The sequence below is a fragment of the Odocoileus virginianus genome, chromosome 32 (assembly GCF_023699985.2).
Source record: "Odocoileus virginianus isolate 20LAN1187 ecotype Illinois chromosome 32, Ovbor_1.2, whole genome shotgun sequence".
Lineage (NCBI taxonomy): Eukaryota > Metazoa > Chordata > Mammalia > Artiodactyla > Cervidae > Odocoileus > Odocoileus virginianus.
Genome location: NC_069705.1, coordinates 1,660,238 through 1,677,511, shown reverse-complemented (window position 1 = coordinate 1,677,511; position 17,274 = coordinate 1,660,238). Strand labels below are relative to the sequence as shown.

At 47.1% G+C, this 17,274-nt stretch overlaps 1 protein-coding gene across 8 annotated transcripts in view; it reads left to right on the top strand.

The window, feature by feature from the left end:
* Positions 1-17,274, top strand: part of ANK1 (ankyrin 1) — a 238,122-nt gene that overhangs the window by 198,400 nt on the left and 22,448 nt on the right. For all 8 annotated transcript variants that reach the window (XM_070459729.1, XM_070459728.1, XM_070459733.1 and 5 more), the window contains 4 exons: positions 259-337; positions 577-651; positions 2,595-2,726; positions 4,455-4,601. In XM_070459729.1, the coding sequence (XP_070315830.1) occupies positions 259-337; positions 577-651; positions 2,595-2,726; positions 4,455-4,601 (433 nt within the window). The remainder of the gene's footprint in view (positions 1-258; positions 338-576; positions 652-2,594; positions 2,727-4,454; positions 4,602-17,274) is intronic.

Below are 17,274 nucleotides of genomic sequence, written 5' to 3'. Positions count from 1 at the left end.
TATTCTTGCCTGGAGAATGCCACGGACAGAGGAGCCTGGTGGGCTACAGTCCATGGGGTCGCTAAGAGGCGGACACGACTGAAGCCACTTAGCACGCACGCACGAGCTTATTATCATCACTAGAAATGAAGCACGTGAACCTCATCTACTCCCTCTCGCCGCCCCCGCCCCATACACAGCCTGTGCGTCATGGAGCTGCCCGTCGCCAGGGCGTCCTCCCCGCACCCACAGCGCCCCCTCCTGGTCTCTCTCCTGCAGGGCAGCGGAGCCGACGAGCGGAGGAGGACGCTGACGCCGCTGGCCCTGAGATACAGCCTTCTCAGCGAGTCCACAACGGGTACACACCTCTCCGCGCTCACTTCCTTCCCCGGGGGCGGCGAGGGAGGTCGTATCGCCGGGAGCCCCCGAGCGGACACCATCGGCTCGGCCCTCGGCGGGGGTCTCCACCGACCCTCTCAGGCTCAGCCACCAATCGGGGGGACACGGAGAGTGACGTGAGCGCTCTGGAGGACCCCCGCCCATGCCGGGCGGTTCTGTGACCTGCCAAGGTTGCTAAACAGAATGCTCTTTCCCCAGGTTTCCTCAGTGGCACAGACCGGGCCGACATGAAGATGACGCTCATATCCGATCACCTGGGCCTCAGCTGGGCCGGTGAGTCAGGAATCGGGGCGAAAGAGCAGGTTGCCTGTCCACACCCCCCTGCACACCGCCTCCCCTCTGAGGAGCAGCGCTGACAGCCTTTCTAAGCCTCTTCCCACCATCCACTGTGCATCTGATCCGGGGTTGTCTCTGATGGGGCTGTTGCCCAGACAACGCCTTTGGGTACCAGGGGAGGCGAGCTCCCTCCCTCCCCCACTTCTCTCTAGTTTGCCTCTTGAGAAACTCGACTTCTGACATTACAGGAGACCTTAAGGTGGATCCAGTCTGCCCATTTTACAGATGGGGAGACTGAGATCCCACTAACAAGGGTGACTTTGGTTGTGCAGCGAGTTACTGATAGAGCCCTGAAAAGGCCAGCAAACCAAGGACACACAAGCAAACACAAAATGCGTGTCCTTACTGCCTGCCCACCGCTCTGTACACCACACACGTCATCTGTCCTGCAGGCTGGCTTTGTTGAGGGAAAGGAGGAAAGACAAGGGCAAAAAAGCACTTTGCTGCCACTTCTTGGTTTTGTGAGTGTGGATGTTTGTGTGTGTGTGTTGTGTATGTGTGCTATGTGTGTGTTGTGTGTGTCTGATGTGTGTGTGTGGTGTATATGTGTTGCATTTGTGTCCTGTCTGTGTTGCGTATGTGTTGTGTGTGTCTGGTTTGTTGAGTGTGTATATGTGGTACGTGTATGCAGTGTGTGTGTGTGTGTGTGTGTATATGTGGTATGTGTGTTTGTGGTATGTGACTGTGTGTGAGGTGTGTAGTGTGGTGTGTGACTGTGTGTATGTGTGGTGTGTGTGTATGTGGTGTGTTATGTATGTGTTGTGTGTATGCGTTGTGTTACGTGGAGTGTTGTGTATGTGGTGTGTGTGTATGTGGTGTGTTGTGTACATATTGTGTGTGTCTGGTTTTTGAGTGTGTATGTGGTATGTGCGTTTGTGGTACGTGAATGTGTGTGTTATGTGTATGTGGTGTGTTGTGTATGTGGTGTGTGTGGTGTGTTATGTATGTCTTGTGTGTATGCGTTGTGTTACGTGGAGTGTTGTGTATGTGGTGTGTATGTGGTGTGTGTGTATGTGGTGTGTTATGTATGTGTTGTGTGTATGCGTTGTGTTATGTGGAGTGTTGTGTATGTGGTGTGTGAATGTGTATGTGGTGTGTGTGTATGTGGTGTGTTGTGTATGTGGTGTGTGTACATGGTGTGTTGTGTATGTGGTGTGTGAATGTGTATGTGGTGTGTGTGTGGCATGTTGTGTGTGTTGTGTGTACACAGAGTGTTGTGTGTGTGGTGTGTGTGGCACACGCACATTCTGGTTCTCACCATCACTTTCCACACTGGTCTTCCTTATCCCTGAAATGAGACTCAGCCTGTGCTCTCATCTAAAGCACCTGCGAGAAACAGCCGTGAAGACAGCGGGAGAGGAAGTGCTCGCATTCTTCGATGGTGCCTTGCATCTAGATGGGGACTTGTATTCCCATTTAAAATGTAAACGCACCTTTCCCTGAAGAAACACAAATACACAGATGCATTTCCATTATGACTGCTTCCCAAGGGAAGGGTGGCGGCGTTTGCCGCACTGTCAGTGCCGAGGTCATCTGCCGTTCAGCCCTTCCCCCGGACCCCAGCCGGTCCTGGGACCTTCCGGGGCTCAGCCTCATCATCTGTATTCCACGTGATGACAGCAAAAGCGTTCATTCATTCATTCAGTCAGTCCTTATTACCCTCCTGTGATCATGCCTCCTCCTGGCGCATTTCCTGGGGATACCACGGGGCAGGTGTCACCTTACACTAGGCATCCTTGGGAAGAAGGCTCCAAGCCCACAGAGGACTTTTCTCTATCTTGGGGTGCCTCTCGGGGTACCCCTCGGGGCGCCCCACTCCACATGTGGGCTCAGGGCTGGCTCCAGCTGGTCTCACCCTGCTCTTGGTTCCTTGCATGCAGAGCTGGCCCGGGAGCTGCAGTTCAGCGTGGACGACATCAACAGGATCCGCGTGGAGAACCCCAACTCCTTGCTGGAGCAGAGCCTGGCCTTGCTGAACCTCTGGGTCACCCGTGAAGGCCAAGACGCCAAGAGTCAGTACCGGGGCGGGGGCGCAGCTGGGACCCTTCTCTCCCCAAAGCCTATGCCAGGAGCTCACCAAGCAGTTCACCTCTCTCAGGGTTCTGTTGACCTTTGGAACCAATCTCTTCTGCACATTCTGTCTCTCACACACACATACACAAGTGCACACACATGCATGCACACACCTCTGAGGGTCCCTGATCTTCTGGGCAGTCCTGCCAGGAGGGCACATCAGAACCTTGGCCATGACCTCTTCCCATTCTCAGGATGTTTGCACTTGCACCAGGACCCCTAAAGACCGCATCTGTATAGGCTGTGTGCCTCTTGGTTGAATTTCTCAGACGAGGACTGTCCCCTCAGGACAGGACAGAGCCCAGCCAGATGTACTTCTTGTTCTCCCAGGATTTTCTTCAACCTGGAGGGAAGATGTGACTCACTCTTTTCAGCTCCTTCTCAACCACATTCCTGAACACAAAACACTAAGAGGAAATTGAGTGTTTACATTTGCATCTCAAATCAACTGGAAAGGACCAAAGATTTCCAAAGGACAGAATCCAATTCTTCTCCCTCTCATTTTCTTGGAGTATTCCTCTTGTTACTGTTTTGCTGTTTAGTCGCTAAGTTGTGTCCAACTCTCTGCAACCCCATGGGCCGTAGCCCGCCAGGCTCCTCTGTCCGTGGGACTTCCGTGGGACTTCCCAGGCAAGCATACCGGAGTGGGTTGCCATTCCCTCCTCCAGGGGATCCTCCTGACTCAATGTCTCCTGCATTGGCAGGTGGACTCTCTACTGCTGAGCCACCAGGGAAGCCCCAGTATTCCTTTTGTGCTACAAAAAAAGAGAAAGAAACAGTCTTTCCATGCCTTGAAATTCATCACTGTTAGGGTTTGGAAAAGATCTGTTAAAGGATAACAAAACACAGGCCTCCCTCACTTTACTGTGCTTCAAAGATACTGCATTTCCCTCCCAAATCCATCAGATCTGTTGGTGCCAATTTCCAGCAGCATCTGCTCACTTTGTGTCTGTCACATTTGGGGAATTCTCTCAGCGTTTCACATTTTTTCATGATGACTGCATTTGTCCCGCTGATCTGTGATCAGGGTCCTTATGTGACTATGAAGACTCAATGAAGGCTCAGAAGAAGAGTTTGCATTTTTTAGCCATAAAATACCTTTAAGATATGTTCCTTGTTTTTTCCTAGACACAATGCTATTGCACACTTAACAGACTAGAGTGTAGTGTAAATGTAACTTTCATATGCACTGTGCATCAGTTGCTCAGTCGTGTCTGACTCTTTGGGACCCCACAGACTGAAGCCCTCCAGGCCCCTCCCTCCATGGAATTCTCCAGGCAAGAATACTGGAGTGGGTTGCCATTCCTTTTCCAGGGGATCTTCCCGACCCAGGAATCGAACCCGGGTCTCCTGCATCGCGGGCAGATTCTTTACCATCTGAGCCACCAGGGAAGCCCCTGGGAAATAAAAAAATTTGGTTTCTCCTTCTTATTGGCTTTATTGCACAGTCTGGACGGAAACAGCATCATCTCCAGGTCTGCCTGACTTCTCCTAGAGGTAGTTTGTTTGGACTTTTAGAAAAGAGGGGGCCTGCAATCCCCTCCCCCCCCCCACACACCCACACACCCACACCCACACACTCCAGAGTTCAGAGCCGCGCAGGCGGCCCACGCGGCCCGCGATGGGTAGCGGCCCGCGAGCGCCCTCTTCCTCCTCTCTGCCCGCAGTGGAGAACCTGTACACCGCCCTGCGGAACATCGACCGCGGCGAGATCGTGAACATGCTGGAGGGCTCCGGCAGGCAGGGCCGCAGCCTCAAGCCCGACCGCCGGCCCGCCGATCGGGACTACTCGTCGTCCCCCTCCCAGATGAATGGTGAGTGTCCCCCGGACGTGGGCGGGCGGCCCGAGCCGCCGCCGGACCCTCCCTGGAACCTTCTCGCCCGGAGGCCGGAGGTCAGTCTCCCTCTGGATGGGTGGTGGTGAGAGCAGAAATGATGGGGGTCCCGGGGCGGGGCGGGGCGGGGAGCAGGATGGGAGGGGCGGCCGCCGCCCCCACTCCGCTCCCCTCCCCTGCTTGCCGCGCCCTCAACGCTGCGCAGACCCACCTGCGACCCCGGTCCGAGGGAACGAGGTTCTGGCGCAGGTCGGGTGGGGACCAGCGGGGAGGTGTCCTCGAGCCCTCGGGCTACCTCTTCTCTGGGGCTAAGCGGGCTCTTTCCTTCTAGCCGGTTTCTGCTTTTGTCTCCCTTTTTTTCTCGCCCCATCCCTTCCCCATCTCTTGTTTCTATGCGGTTTGGCCTAGCACGGAGCCCCGCCCCCTCCGGTGACCCCCGCTCCACGGAGGCCTGACCTTTGCCCCCAGCACCCCCTCTGTGGCCTTTAGGACACCTTCCTTGCAGCAGAGGACGGGCCGTGTGGGGAGCAGGGCCCAAACCCCTATTCCCCTTCATCTGCGTCTCTAACCAGAGCGCAGAGAGGCAGGTGGGGAGCCTCATCCTGCTGGTATGGTGGGAGCTGGGACCCTTCCTTTCCTCTTGATTCCACCTGCTGGGCCATCAGCCTCTTCTTTAAAATCCACAAGTTGGATCAGAGACCTGAGGTTCCTTACAGGCCTTGAGAAACAATTTTGTTCTGGGGCCTGGCTTTCCGGGTGCAGGGTATGCCCCCCCAACCCTACCCCTCCAGCTTCACCACCCACCTCCCCCCACTCCTAGGTCGCCAGCCATCCCGGCCACTCCCACGTGTGTGCCCCCATGCAGGCCCCCGCGGCCGGAGCTTGTGAGAGAGTGGGGGCAGGGGGCAGGGGGCAGGGGCCTCCCCAGTAAACGCCGCACCCCTCACACTGGTCTCTCTCCCCAAAACCTGGCGTCCAGCGCCCCCGGGCGCAGGGCCCATTGGGTGACCGCGTCCTGCAGCCTTCCTCTTCTGCCCCGACCTCATCTGGGCTGCTGGGCTGCTCTTGCCCGCACGGCCTGTCTTCACTGCCTCACCCCGGCGGCCCGTGTTCAGGGCCCTCGGCCTCCCCAGATGCTTTTCCCGAGGACCCTGGCCTGCCCCGGGGGTGGCTGCCCTTCCGGCGGGGCCTGTGTGCAAGCTCCGGGCTGTCCCCGGGGAGGAGGCACGCTCTCAGCCCCAGCGTCCAGGGCTCCCAGGCCAGCCTGCTTCCTGCCCCTTGGGGGACCAGATAGACAAGACTGGGACCGCTAAGCAACCAACTCGCTTTCACAAGGACGGGGGTGGGGGTGGCGGAGAAGTGCTGCAAACTGGGGGAAATCAAGAGATTTTTTCCCCTTTTTTAATGAGATAACCAGTCACTTGGTTGGGTTTATTAACAGACACCCAGAGCTGGTTCAGTCAAGGCAAGGCAGCAAGTTTTGGGGGGTTTGTACCCCAAATCTATGGACACCGGGCACATAGAATTATATGAGGATAAACAAGGCAATTACAACAATTAAAATCCTGTCAAGAGGACAGATCCCACGCCAAATGTTCGTATCACAGTAAAAAAAGTTTTTTTAAGGGCAGTTACATACCTGAGTATTTATGAATGTCTCTTCTGGCCCTGGGACTCCCGTGGGGCCTGGAGACTCTAAAGCCAGAGCAGGGCTCTAACCCCGATGGGCCTGGGCCCTGTGCCCTGTGACTGTGGAAAGGCAGTCCAGCTGGGCTGCTCATTTGGCAAACATTCTTTGAACACTTGCCACCCGCCAGAGGTTGATGTAAGCCGGGCAGAAAGTCAGTTCTCAAGAGACCCCGAAAGGAGCAAAGCCCCAAACTGCCTTCATGGAGCTTGCCTTCTCTCGGGACAGGCAAACAAAAATTTATGGAAGTGAGTTAGATAACGTGCTAGCGGGGTGATGGGGGGAAAAAAGTTAGAGTCAAGCAAGGTTGGTGTGTGGGATTGAGGGGTTAGATAGTGGGGTGGGAGTGGGTAGCACGTGAACAGAGGCTGGACGGAGAGGCGGGGTGGGCATGTGAACTGGGGAGAGAGTGCCCAGACCAGCAATCTGGGCAGGGGCCCCGAGCAGGTGAGCCTGCTGCGCCCGCCGAGCACGGAGGGGCCACGGGAGGCTGGCTCCTTCAGGCCGTCCTGGGGATGCTGGTTTTACTAGGAGGGCGATGGAGAGCCGTGGCTGGTCTGGAGCAGAAGAGTCTCGAGATCTGACTGGTGGACCAGGGGCCCTCGCCGCTTTGATTGCAGACACAGTGTGAACGCTTCTGTGCTTCCTGGCCGCTCTGCCGCCTGTCAGCCCTTCCGAACCCCTCGTCCCGCGGGTGTCCCGGCAGACACGGGCCATATGCCCTGCGTGCTCGCTCCCGGCCAGGCCGAAGCAGACACTCAGACGTCCGCTTGGTCCATCCTGTCCTTTCGGGGCACCAGAGCTGGCTTCTGTGTGTTTTTCCTGCCTTCTGCCTTCCTGTCCCGGGAAGACCATGCCCTTCTGGCCTGGAGAGGAGGAGCAGGAGGGATCAGAGGTGGAAGAGCAGGCAGACGGCTGCCCCCTGCACTTCCTCTGACTTTCTGTCCCGGGCCAGCCTGGCCCTCACGCTGATGGCCTCAGCATCCTTGCTTCCTTTGTGCTTTCCCTGCCCTCTGCTCGTCTGAGCCTTCCTTGGCCACCGTGGGCACTCAGGGCGGTGATTGGTTGCTCTGCGTTTTCGGGAAAATAGGAACCTGAGGTCTCTCATCCTTCCTTCCTGGCTCTTCTTGCTGGGTTTGTCTGGACTGGCCGGGGCAGAAGGGCCAGTTTGCTTCTCCTATAGAGGAGGGAACTACCCCAGACCCTGGGAATAAATTTGAAGGAAAAAAAAATTGCCCATAGAGCAAAAACAAGAAACAAAACATCGTGTTCCTAAAAATAAAACAGATATCTCATATGAAAGGGAAAGATGGACATCTCACATCCCCTTCAGTCAACTCTGTTTGGTTTCATAGGTTGGATGCGACGTCTACTTGGAAATATGTCTCATTTCTCTCAACTCTTAGCACAACTAGTGAAGTGTGGCTTCTGTCTGAGGTCAGGTTGTCTGTCCACCTCTTGTTGAGTCTACTGCTGATATCAAACTATTAGGGTCATCATTATGTCTGGGTTAACAGAGACCCCAGGTGACAGCTGAGATAAGGAGGAGCTGGAATCAGGGGGTGGGTACTACTGGATTGCTCTGCCCCAAGGCTGTGTGTTTGGTTGCCTATTACCTGATTTCCCCAAAATGCGACCCCTAGGGGACAGCTCTAGACAGAGGGATGGGCTGGTGACCCAGGAATGGTAGGGTCACGAGAGACTGCTCCAGAGACAGGCACTTATGGATCTCAACCAGAGAACTCGGCCGACCTTCCTGTGCTCCGGTCCACCCAGACCTTGTGTGATAGTCCTCGCTGAGCATGCCCCCTGCTTAGTAGGAATCCCCACTCCACTGAGGATGGCCACCTACAGCCTTAGATCCATGCTTGTGGGGGTAGGGGGGTCAGTGGAGTCTTCTGGAGACTGAGAGGGGGCAGGGAGCATAGCCCCCAAACCCTGCAATCAGGGGAGGGGCTCCAGGATAAACACAAAGCAGAGAGAAGTCCTGAGGAAGGGTGTGCATGAGTTCTCTTTGTGGACACACGTTCATTTGGGTGAAATTCCATTCATGTGAACCCCAGGAAGTTTCAAGGTGGTAAAGTCGCCAAGAATGAGACTCAGGCATACTGTGACTGGCAGAGTTATTACCCTCTCTCACCCTTAATCAAATCTTACTGAGATTCCCAGGAGTGATAGAATGTTTATCCAACCATATCTGAGGAGCTATCTGAGATGCAGTCCACTTCTGGCTAAAATAAGGCAACAAGGACTGAACATATCCCTCCTGCTTAAAACAAGCAAAAAATTGACAAGCTATATGAAACATCAAGACACTGACATCAGGCAATAAAGGTCATATGAAATATGTGGAAAATAAATGAGATGAACCCTACAATTGCCTGTATTATTGCCTCGAAAGAGTTTCTAAGTCATGGTGGAAGGAAGAGAAATCCAGAAGAGCCCCTGGTTATGGACAAGTTGCTGGCAGTCCAAGGAGATCGGGGCAGCTAGAATTCCCTAGAGAGAGAGCTGCACAGAGGCAGCACTCTGGAGCGCTTCAGAAGGTCCCCCACAAATTTTGGTTGATTATTTATTAATCATCTATTTCCAACAGTCAGACTGACTGTTCACAGACATTGCATAGGGAACACAGAGTGGTCCTTCTCAATAATGGAGAATGATTAGCCCTAGATTGATCAATGCTCCCACCTAATTAACCTTGAAAGCAAAACTCAACAGGATCAAACTGTTTCCAAGTAACTCAATGACATAACAGAACAAAGCTCAAGAATCATTTGTTGTTGTTCGATGCTAAGTCATGTCCGACTCTTCACAACCCCACAGACTGGCTCTTCTGTCCTCCACTATGTCCCGGAGTTTGCTGAAATTCGTGTCCATTGAGTCAGTGATGCCATCTAACCATTTCATCCTCTGCTGCTCCCTTCTCCTCCTGCCTTCAATCTTTCCCAGCATCAGGGGCTTTTCCAATGAGTCATCGCTTCACATCAAGTGGCCAAAATATTGGAGTTTCAGCTTCAACAACCGTCTTCCCAATGAATACTCAAGGCTGATTTCCTTTAGGATTGACTGGTTTGCTGTCCTTGCAGTCCAAGGGATTCTAAAGAATTGTTACAGGAATACAAGTTACCCAGCACCCAACAAGATAAAAGTCACAATGTCTGACATCCACATAGTCCAATTAAAGGTTCTCAGACACATATTCAAAGAGGCAGGGAAACAAAACCCATAATGAGGAGAAAAATCAATCAAAACTGATGCAGATGTTAGAATTAGTAGACAAGAATGATAAAACAGTTATTATAACTATTTCAGATGTTCCAAAAGTCAAGTAGAAACTTGGGAGATGTTTTTTTAAAGACCCAAACCAATCCTCTATAGAGAAACTACAAGATATAGGTTGAAAAATACACTGAATTAAATTTCATTAAAGAAGAAAAGTGAACTTGGCAACATAGTAATAGAAACTCTCCAAAATGAAATGCAAGAACAACAACAAAAAAATCTTTAAAAGCATCTGTGAGCTATGGGGCAATTTAAGTGACCTAATATTTGTGAAATTAGTTTCCAACAGAGAAAGGGGCTGAAAAAGTATTTGAAGAATTAATGGTCCAGAATTTTCCAAGTTGACAAAAACAATAATTACACAGATCCAAGAAGTTCCATTAACCACATGAAATGTGAAGTCTACTATACCAAGGCACATTTTCAACAAATTAGTCAGAACCAGTGATAAAGTTTTTAAAGTAGCTAAAGGTGGGGGGAAAGATGCATTATATACAGAGATAAAGATAAGAATACATCAGATTTCTCACTGGAAACAATGGAAGTAAGACCGCAGAGCAATATCTTTAAAGTAGAACACATCTTTAAAGTAGAAGATCTCTAAAGTAACCTACAATTCTATACCCAGCAAAAATAACTTCCAAAAAATGAAAGCAAATAAAGACTTTTCCAGACATACAAAAGCAAAAGGAATTTGTCAAAAGGAAGTGACGGCTACAAGCAATTTTTTTTTTTCATAAAACGTCCTTCAGGCCAAAATAAAAATGACACCAGAAAGAAATATGGATTTACATGAAGGAATGAACAGTGCCAAAAGTGTTAACTATAAGGATAATACATACTTTTCTAATTATTTAAATCTTTTAAAAGATAACTGTTCAAACAAAATAATATAATGTGTTTATAACATATATAAAAGTAAAATGTATTACAACGATGGTACAAAAGTTGAAAAAGTTGAGAGAGAAAAACGGAAGTATATTATCGTAAGGTTCTTATACTATTGCAAAGTGTTATAATATCACTTAAAAGTAGACTGGGGTAGTTTAATGACGTTTGTGAGAAGCCCTAAAGCAACTACAAATACTCAAAGAATCGTAGCTAATAAGCCATCCAAAGAGATAAAATGGAAATTTTTCAATTAACACAAAAGAAGGCAGAAAGAGGGCTTCCCTGGTGGCTCCATGGTAAAGACCCCACCTGCCCGTGCAGGAGAGACGGGTTTGATGTGTGATCCAGGGAGATCCCACATGCTATGGAGCTACTAAGCCCGTGTGCCACAACTCCTGAGGCTGTACTCTGGAGCCGGGGAGCCGCAACTACTGAGCCCAAGCACCCTAGAGCCCGGGCTCTGCATCCAGGGAAGGCGCTGCGCTGAGAAGCCCATGCACCACAACTGGAGAAGGACTTGTGCAGCCAAGACCTAGCACAGCCAAAAATAAATAATAAAATTATTACTTTTTTAAAAAAGGCATAAAGAAAGGGAAAAGAGAACAAAAAACTGATGGGACAGAAGTAGAAATTAACAAATGATAGATTTAAACCTAACCATATTAATAATCTCATTATTGTAAATGATCTAAAAAAACCCCAAAAGGCAGATATAAAGGTAACTTTCAACTATATACTGCCTACAGGAAATGTCTTTAAGTATAAAAACACAAACTCCTTAAAAGTCACAGGGTGAAGATAAACTATGCTAACGCTAATCAAAAGAAAACTGAAGTGGCTGTAGTAATATCAATCAAGTAGATTTCAGAACAAAGAATGTTACCAGGGATAAAGAAAATAATTTCATAAGGACTAGTAGTCCATCAAGAGGGCATCACAATCTTAAATGTTGATGCACCAGTAACATAGCTTTAAAATACATGAGCAAAATCTGAGACGACCACAGTGAGGAATAGGCAGGATAACAGTTAGAGTGGGAGATTTCAATACCCCCATCTTGCTAATTGATAGAACAAGTAGGAAAATGAGTACCCAAACGGATTTGAACAACAGTCATTCACCTCGACCTGATTGACATTTATAGAACATTCCACCCAATGACAGAAGAATATACACTCTTTTCAATTGCGCCTGGAACAAACCGACATAGACCATATTCTCAACCAGAGGTCCCTGACCCCTGCGCCACAGTCCACCTGTTAGGAACAGCAGGTCTGAGTGGTGGGCGAGTGAGCGAAGCCTCATCTGTAATTACAGCTCTTCTCAACACTTGCATCACTGCCGGGGCTCCATCTCCTGTCAGAGTGACCGTGGTGTTTGATTCTCCATAAATCGAACACAATAAATGTAATGTGCTTGAATCATCCTGAAATCATCTCCTGCACCTGGTTTATGAAAAAAATTGTCTTCCACAAAACTGGCCCCTGGTGCCAAAAACGTTGGAGACCATTGTCCTAGACTATAAAGCAAGTCTTGATAAATATCAAAGAATTTAAGTCATTCAAAGTATGTTCTCTGACCACAGTAAATTAAATTACAAGACAATAACCAAAAGATAGGAACTCTCAGACATTTGGGAGCTAAATAATACACTTCTGAGTAACCCGTGGGTCAAAGAAGAGAGCAAAAGGGAAATTATAGAGTATTTTGAATCGAATGAAAATGAAAACATGAGATGTCAAAATGTATGGGATGCCAGCAAACCAGTACTAGGGAGAAATTTATAGCACTAAACATCCGCGTTAAACAAGAGGAAAGTTCTCAAGTCAGTCACCTCAGCTTTGTAATATTTTAAGATATTCTAAAAAGAACAAATTAAACCCAAAGTAAGCAGAAAGAAAATAATAAAGATCAAAGCAGAAATTGATGAAACTGAAAACAGAAAACAGTAAAGAAAATCATTAAAACCAAAAGCTGGTTCTTTGAAATGATCAATAAATTGATAGGCATCCAGCCAGACTGATCATGAAAGAGAAGAAAAGAATTACCAATATCAAGAATAAGAGGTAATATCACTAAAGATTCTGTAGGAAGCAAAAGGATGATAATATTATGACAATTTTATTCCAATAAATTTGAAAGCATAAGTGAGATTGACAAAGTTCTTGGAAAATACAAACTATCAAAGCTCACATAGTAAGAAAGAGATACTCTGAATATATTAAAGAAATCAAATGTATAATTTAAAACATTCCTACCAATTTGTAGGTTGGTGCAGCCACTATGGAAAACAGTATGGAGGTTTCTCAAAAAACTAGTTGCCATGTGATCCTGCAATCCTAGTCCTGGGTGTATATCCAAACAAAATTATTATTTGAAGATGCATGCACCCTAATGTTCACTGAAGCACTATTTACAGTTGTCGAGACATGGAAACAACCTGTCCATCAACAGATGAATGGATAAAGAGGATGTGGTACACATACGCCATGGAATATTATTCAGCCAATAAAAAGAAGGAAATAATGCCACTTGCAGCAACGTGGATGGACCTAGAGATTATCATACGAAGTGAAGTAAGTCAGACAGAGAAAGACAACTACCATGTCATGTCACTTATATGTGGACTCTAAAATATGACACAGATGAACTAATCTATGAAACAGAAGCAGATTCACAGACATAGAACAGATTTGTGGTTGCCAAGGGGGAGGGGAGCTGGGGGAAGGATGGATTGGGAGTTTGGGATCAGCAAATGCAAGCCATTATATACAGGATGGATAAGCAACAAGGTCCTACTGTATAGCACAGGGAACTATATTCAATATCCTATGATAAAACAGAACGGCAAAGAATATGAAGAATATATATATAACTGAATCACTTTGCTGCACATTGAAAATTAAGACAACATTGTAAATCAACTATACTTCGATAAAACAAATTAATAAAAAAAAACAAAACACTCCCACCAAGAAAACTCCAAGCCTAGATGACTTCACTGGCAAATGCTACCAAGCATTAAGGAAGAAATAACTCACTCAGACAATTTTAAAGGATGTAATATTTCCCAGCTCATTCTATGAGGGCCACTTTACATTTTCGGTTAAAAAGAAAAGGAAAGAAAGGAAGCCATTTACAGAAAAACTACAGACCAATAAGGAGCAATGTTTTCTGCATTTATGCAGAAACTCTAAATTTTAGCAAATCCAAATCCAACACTATATAAAAGGACAATGCATCATGATCAAGTGGGGTTCATCTAAGGAATGCAAAATAGTTGAATATTCAAAAATAAATCAGCATCTGGTTTTGCATGTAAGGAGCGTGTATGTCACCACAGCATGCTGACAACAAGTAAAAAGCTAAACAGTTTGAAAAATCAGTAACTCTTCTAGAATCTGTAGAAGTGAGGGCTTAGGGCAGATTACTATCCTCCAAATCAGTCTGATCGGTGAATGTGAAGAATAGCAATTTACTGGAGCAGATACCTAAAGGCATCTGCAAAAAAACCCAGAGTTAACATTACACTTGATGATGAAAGACTGAGTGCTTTCCCCCCACATTCAGTAACAAGACAATCATGTCTGCTCCTCCTGCTGCTGCTTTTTTTTTTTTTTTTTAATATTTGTTTGGCTGCACCTGGTCTTAGGGCACTCAGGTCTTCAGTCTTCCTTGCAGTGTGTGGGATCACATAGTTGCAGCATACGATATCTTGTTCCCTGACCAGGAATGGGAACCCGGCCCCCTGCACTGGGAGCGTGGTGTCTTAGCCACTGGACCACCAGGGAAGTCCCACTACCCCTGCTTCTGTTCAGGACTGTCCTTGAGGTGCCACTGGTACAATAAGGCAAGTAAGAGAAATAAAAGGCAGCTAGATTGGAGAGGAAGAAGTAAACTGTCCTTGTTCACGGACAACATGATATATATAAAAATCCGATGGAATCTAACAAATGAGTTTGGTGAGGTTGCAGGATACGATTTCAGTATATAAGAAAATCAATTGAATCCCATATACCAGCAGTGGAAAGGTACCAACTGAAATTGAAAAAAGAACAGCCTTTACAGTAGCACTGAAAAAACAGAAATACTTGGAGGTGAATCTGATAAAAGATGTGAAAGATATACACTGAAAACTACAAAACATTGCTGAGAGAAATTAAAGACCTGAGCAGACTCCGGGAGATAGCGGAGGACAGAGGAGCCTGGTGTGCTGCAGTCCATGGAGTCGCAAAGAGTCGGATATGACTCAGCAGTTGAGCAACAACAAATAAATGGAGAGATACACTGTGTCATGGGTCAGAAGACTCAATACTGTTGTTAGTTCTCCCTGAAATGATCTAAATATATGATGCAGCCCAATCAAAATCCCAGTAGGCTTTTTTGTGAAAAGTGACAAAGTTGTTCTAAAATTTATATGGAAAAGACCTCAGTTCAGTTCAGTTCAGTTGCTCAGTTGTGTCCAACTCTTTGTAACCCCATGAATCGCAGGACACCAGGCCTCCCTGTCCATCACCAACTCCCGGAGTTTACTCAAACTTATGCCCATCGAGTTGGTGATGCCATCCAACCATCTCATCCTCTGTCGTCCCCTTCTCCTCCTGCCCCCAATCCTTCCCAGCATCAGGGTCTTTTCCAATGAGTCAACACTTCGCATCAGGTGGCCAAAGTACTGGAGTTTCAGCTTCAGCATCAGTCCTTCCAATGAACACCCAGGACTGATCTCCTTTAGGATGGACTGGTTGGATCTCCTTGCAGTCCAAGGGACTCTCAAGAGTCTTCTCCAACACCACAGTTCAAAAGCCTCAATTTTTCAGCGCTCAGCTTTCTTCACAGTCCAACTCTCAGATGCATACATGACCACTGGAAAAACCATAACCTTGACCAGATGGACCTTTGTTCACAAAGCAATGTCTCTGCTTTTTAATATGCTATCTAGGTTGGTCATAACTTTCCTTCCAAGGAGTACGCGTCTTTTAATTTCATGGCTACAGTCACCATCTGCAGTGATTTTGGAGCCCAAGAAAATAGTCTGACACTGCTTCCAGAGTTTCCCCATCTATTTCTCATGAAGTGATGGGACTAGATGCCATGATCTTAGTTTTCTGAATGTTGAGCTTTAAGCCAACTTTTTCACTCTTTTTCGCTTTCATCAAGAGGCTCTTTAGTTCCTCCTCACTTTCTGCCATAATGGTGGTGCCATCTGCACATCTGAGGTTATTGATATTTCTCCCGGCAATCTTGATTCCAGCTTGTGCTTCTTCCAGCCCAGCTGTACAGTTTCTCATGATGTACTCTGCATATAAGTTAAATAAGCAGGGTGACAATATACAGCCTTGACGTACTCCTTTTCCTATTTGGAACCAGTCTGTTGTTCCATGTCCAGTTCTAACTATTGCTTCCTGACCTGCATGCAGGTTTCTCAAGAGGCAGGTCAGGTGGTCTGGTATCCCCATCTCTTTCAGAATTTTCCACAGTTTATTGTGATCCACACAGTCAAAGGCTTTGGCATAGTCAATAAAGCAGGAATAGATGTTTTTCTGGAACTCTCTTGCTTTTTCAATGATCCAGTGGCTGTTGGCAATTTGATCTCTGGTTCCTCTGCCTTTTCTAAAACCAGCTTGAACATCTGGAAGTTCACGGTTCATGTATTGCTGAAGCCTGGCTTGGAGAATTTTGAGCATTACTTTACTAGCGTGTGAGATGAGTGCAATTGTGTGGTAGTTTGACCATTCTTTGGGATTGCCTTTCTTAGGGATTGGAATGAAAACTGACCTTTTCCAGCCCTGTGGCCACTGCTGAGTTTTCCAAATTTTCTGGCATGTTGAGTGCAGCACTTTCACAGCATCATCTTTCAGGATTTGAAATAGCTTAACTGGAATTCCACCACCTTCACTAGCTTTGTTTGTAGTGATGTTTTCTAAGGCCCATTTGACTTCACATTCCAGGATGTCTGGCTCTAGGTGAGTGATCACACCATCATGATTATCTGGGTCATGAAGATCTTTTTTGTACAGTTCTTCTGTTTATTGTTGTCACCTCTTCTTAATATCTTCTGCTTCTGTTAGGTCCATACCATTTCTGTCCTTTATCGAACCCATCTTTGCATGAAATGTTCCCTTGGTATCTCTAATTTATCTAGGAAAAGACCTAGAACATCCAAAACAACTTTGAAAAAGGACAAAGTTGAAGGATTTATACTGACTTCAAGAGATGGCAATCCACTCCAGTATTCTTGCTTGAAAAATCCCATGGACACAGAAGCCTGGGGGGTATAGTCCATGGAGTCACAAGAGTTAGACTCAACTTGGTGGCTGAACAAGAAGGTTATTACAAAGCTGCAGTGACCAATGCAATGTGGCATTGCCATAAAGACAGATAAGTCAGTGAGTCCAGACACAGAACCACACATACAGGAACAACTGATATTCAGCAAAGGTGCAAAGACAATTCAGTGGATCATTGTTACCACATATTGTGCAGGAGCAATTGGATATTTATATGCAGAAACAAACCTTGATTCATACCTTACATCATATACAAAAATTAAATCAAAGTGGATCATAGATTAAATGTAAAACCTGAAACTATAAGACTTCTTGATTAAAACATAAGAAAAAAAAAAAACCTTAGATTGGATAAGGCCAAGATCTCTTATATGCGATACCAAAAAGCAAAAGAACAAATCAACAAGTTGGACTTCATCAAAAACTTCTGGCCTTCAAAATGCACTACAAAAAATGGAAGAAAAAAAAGGAAAAAAAAAAACAAGCTACTGATTGGGAGAAA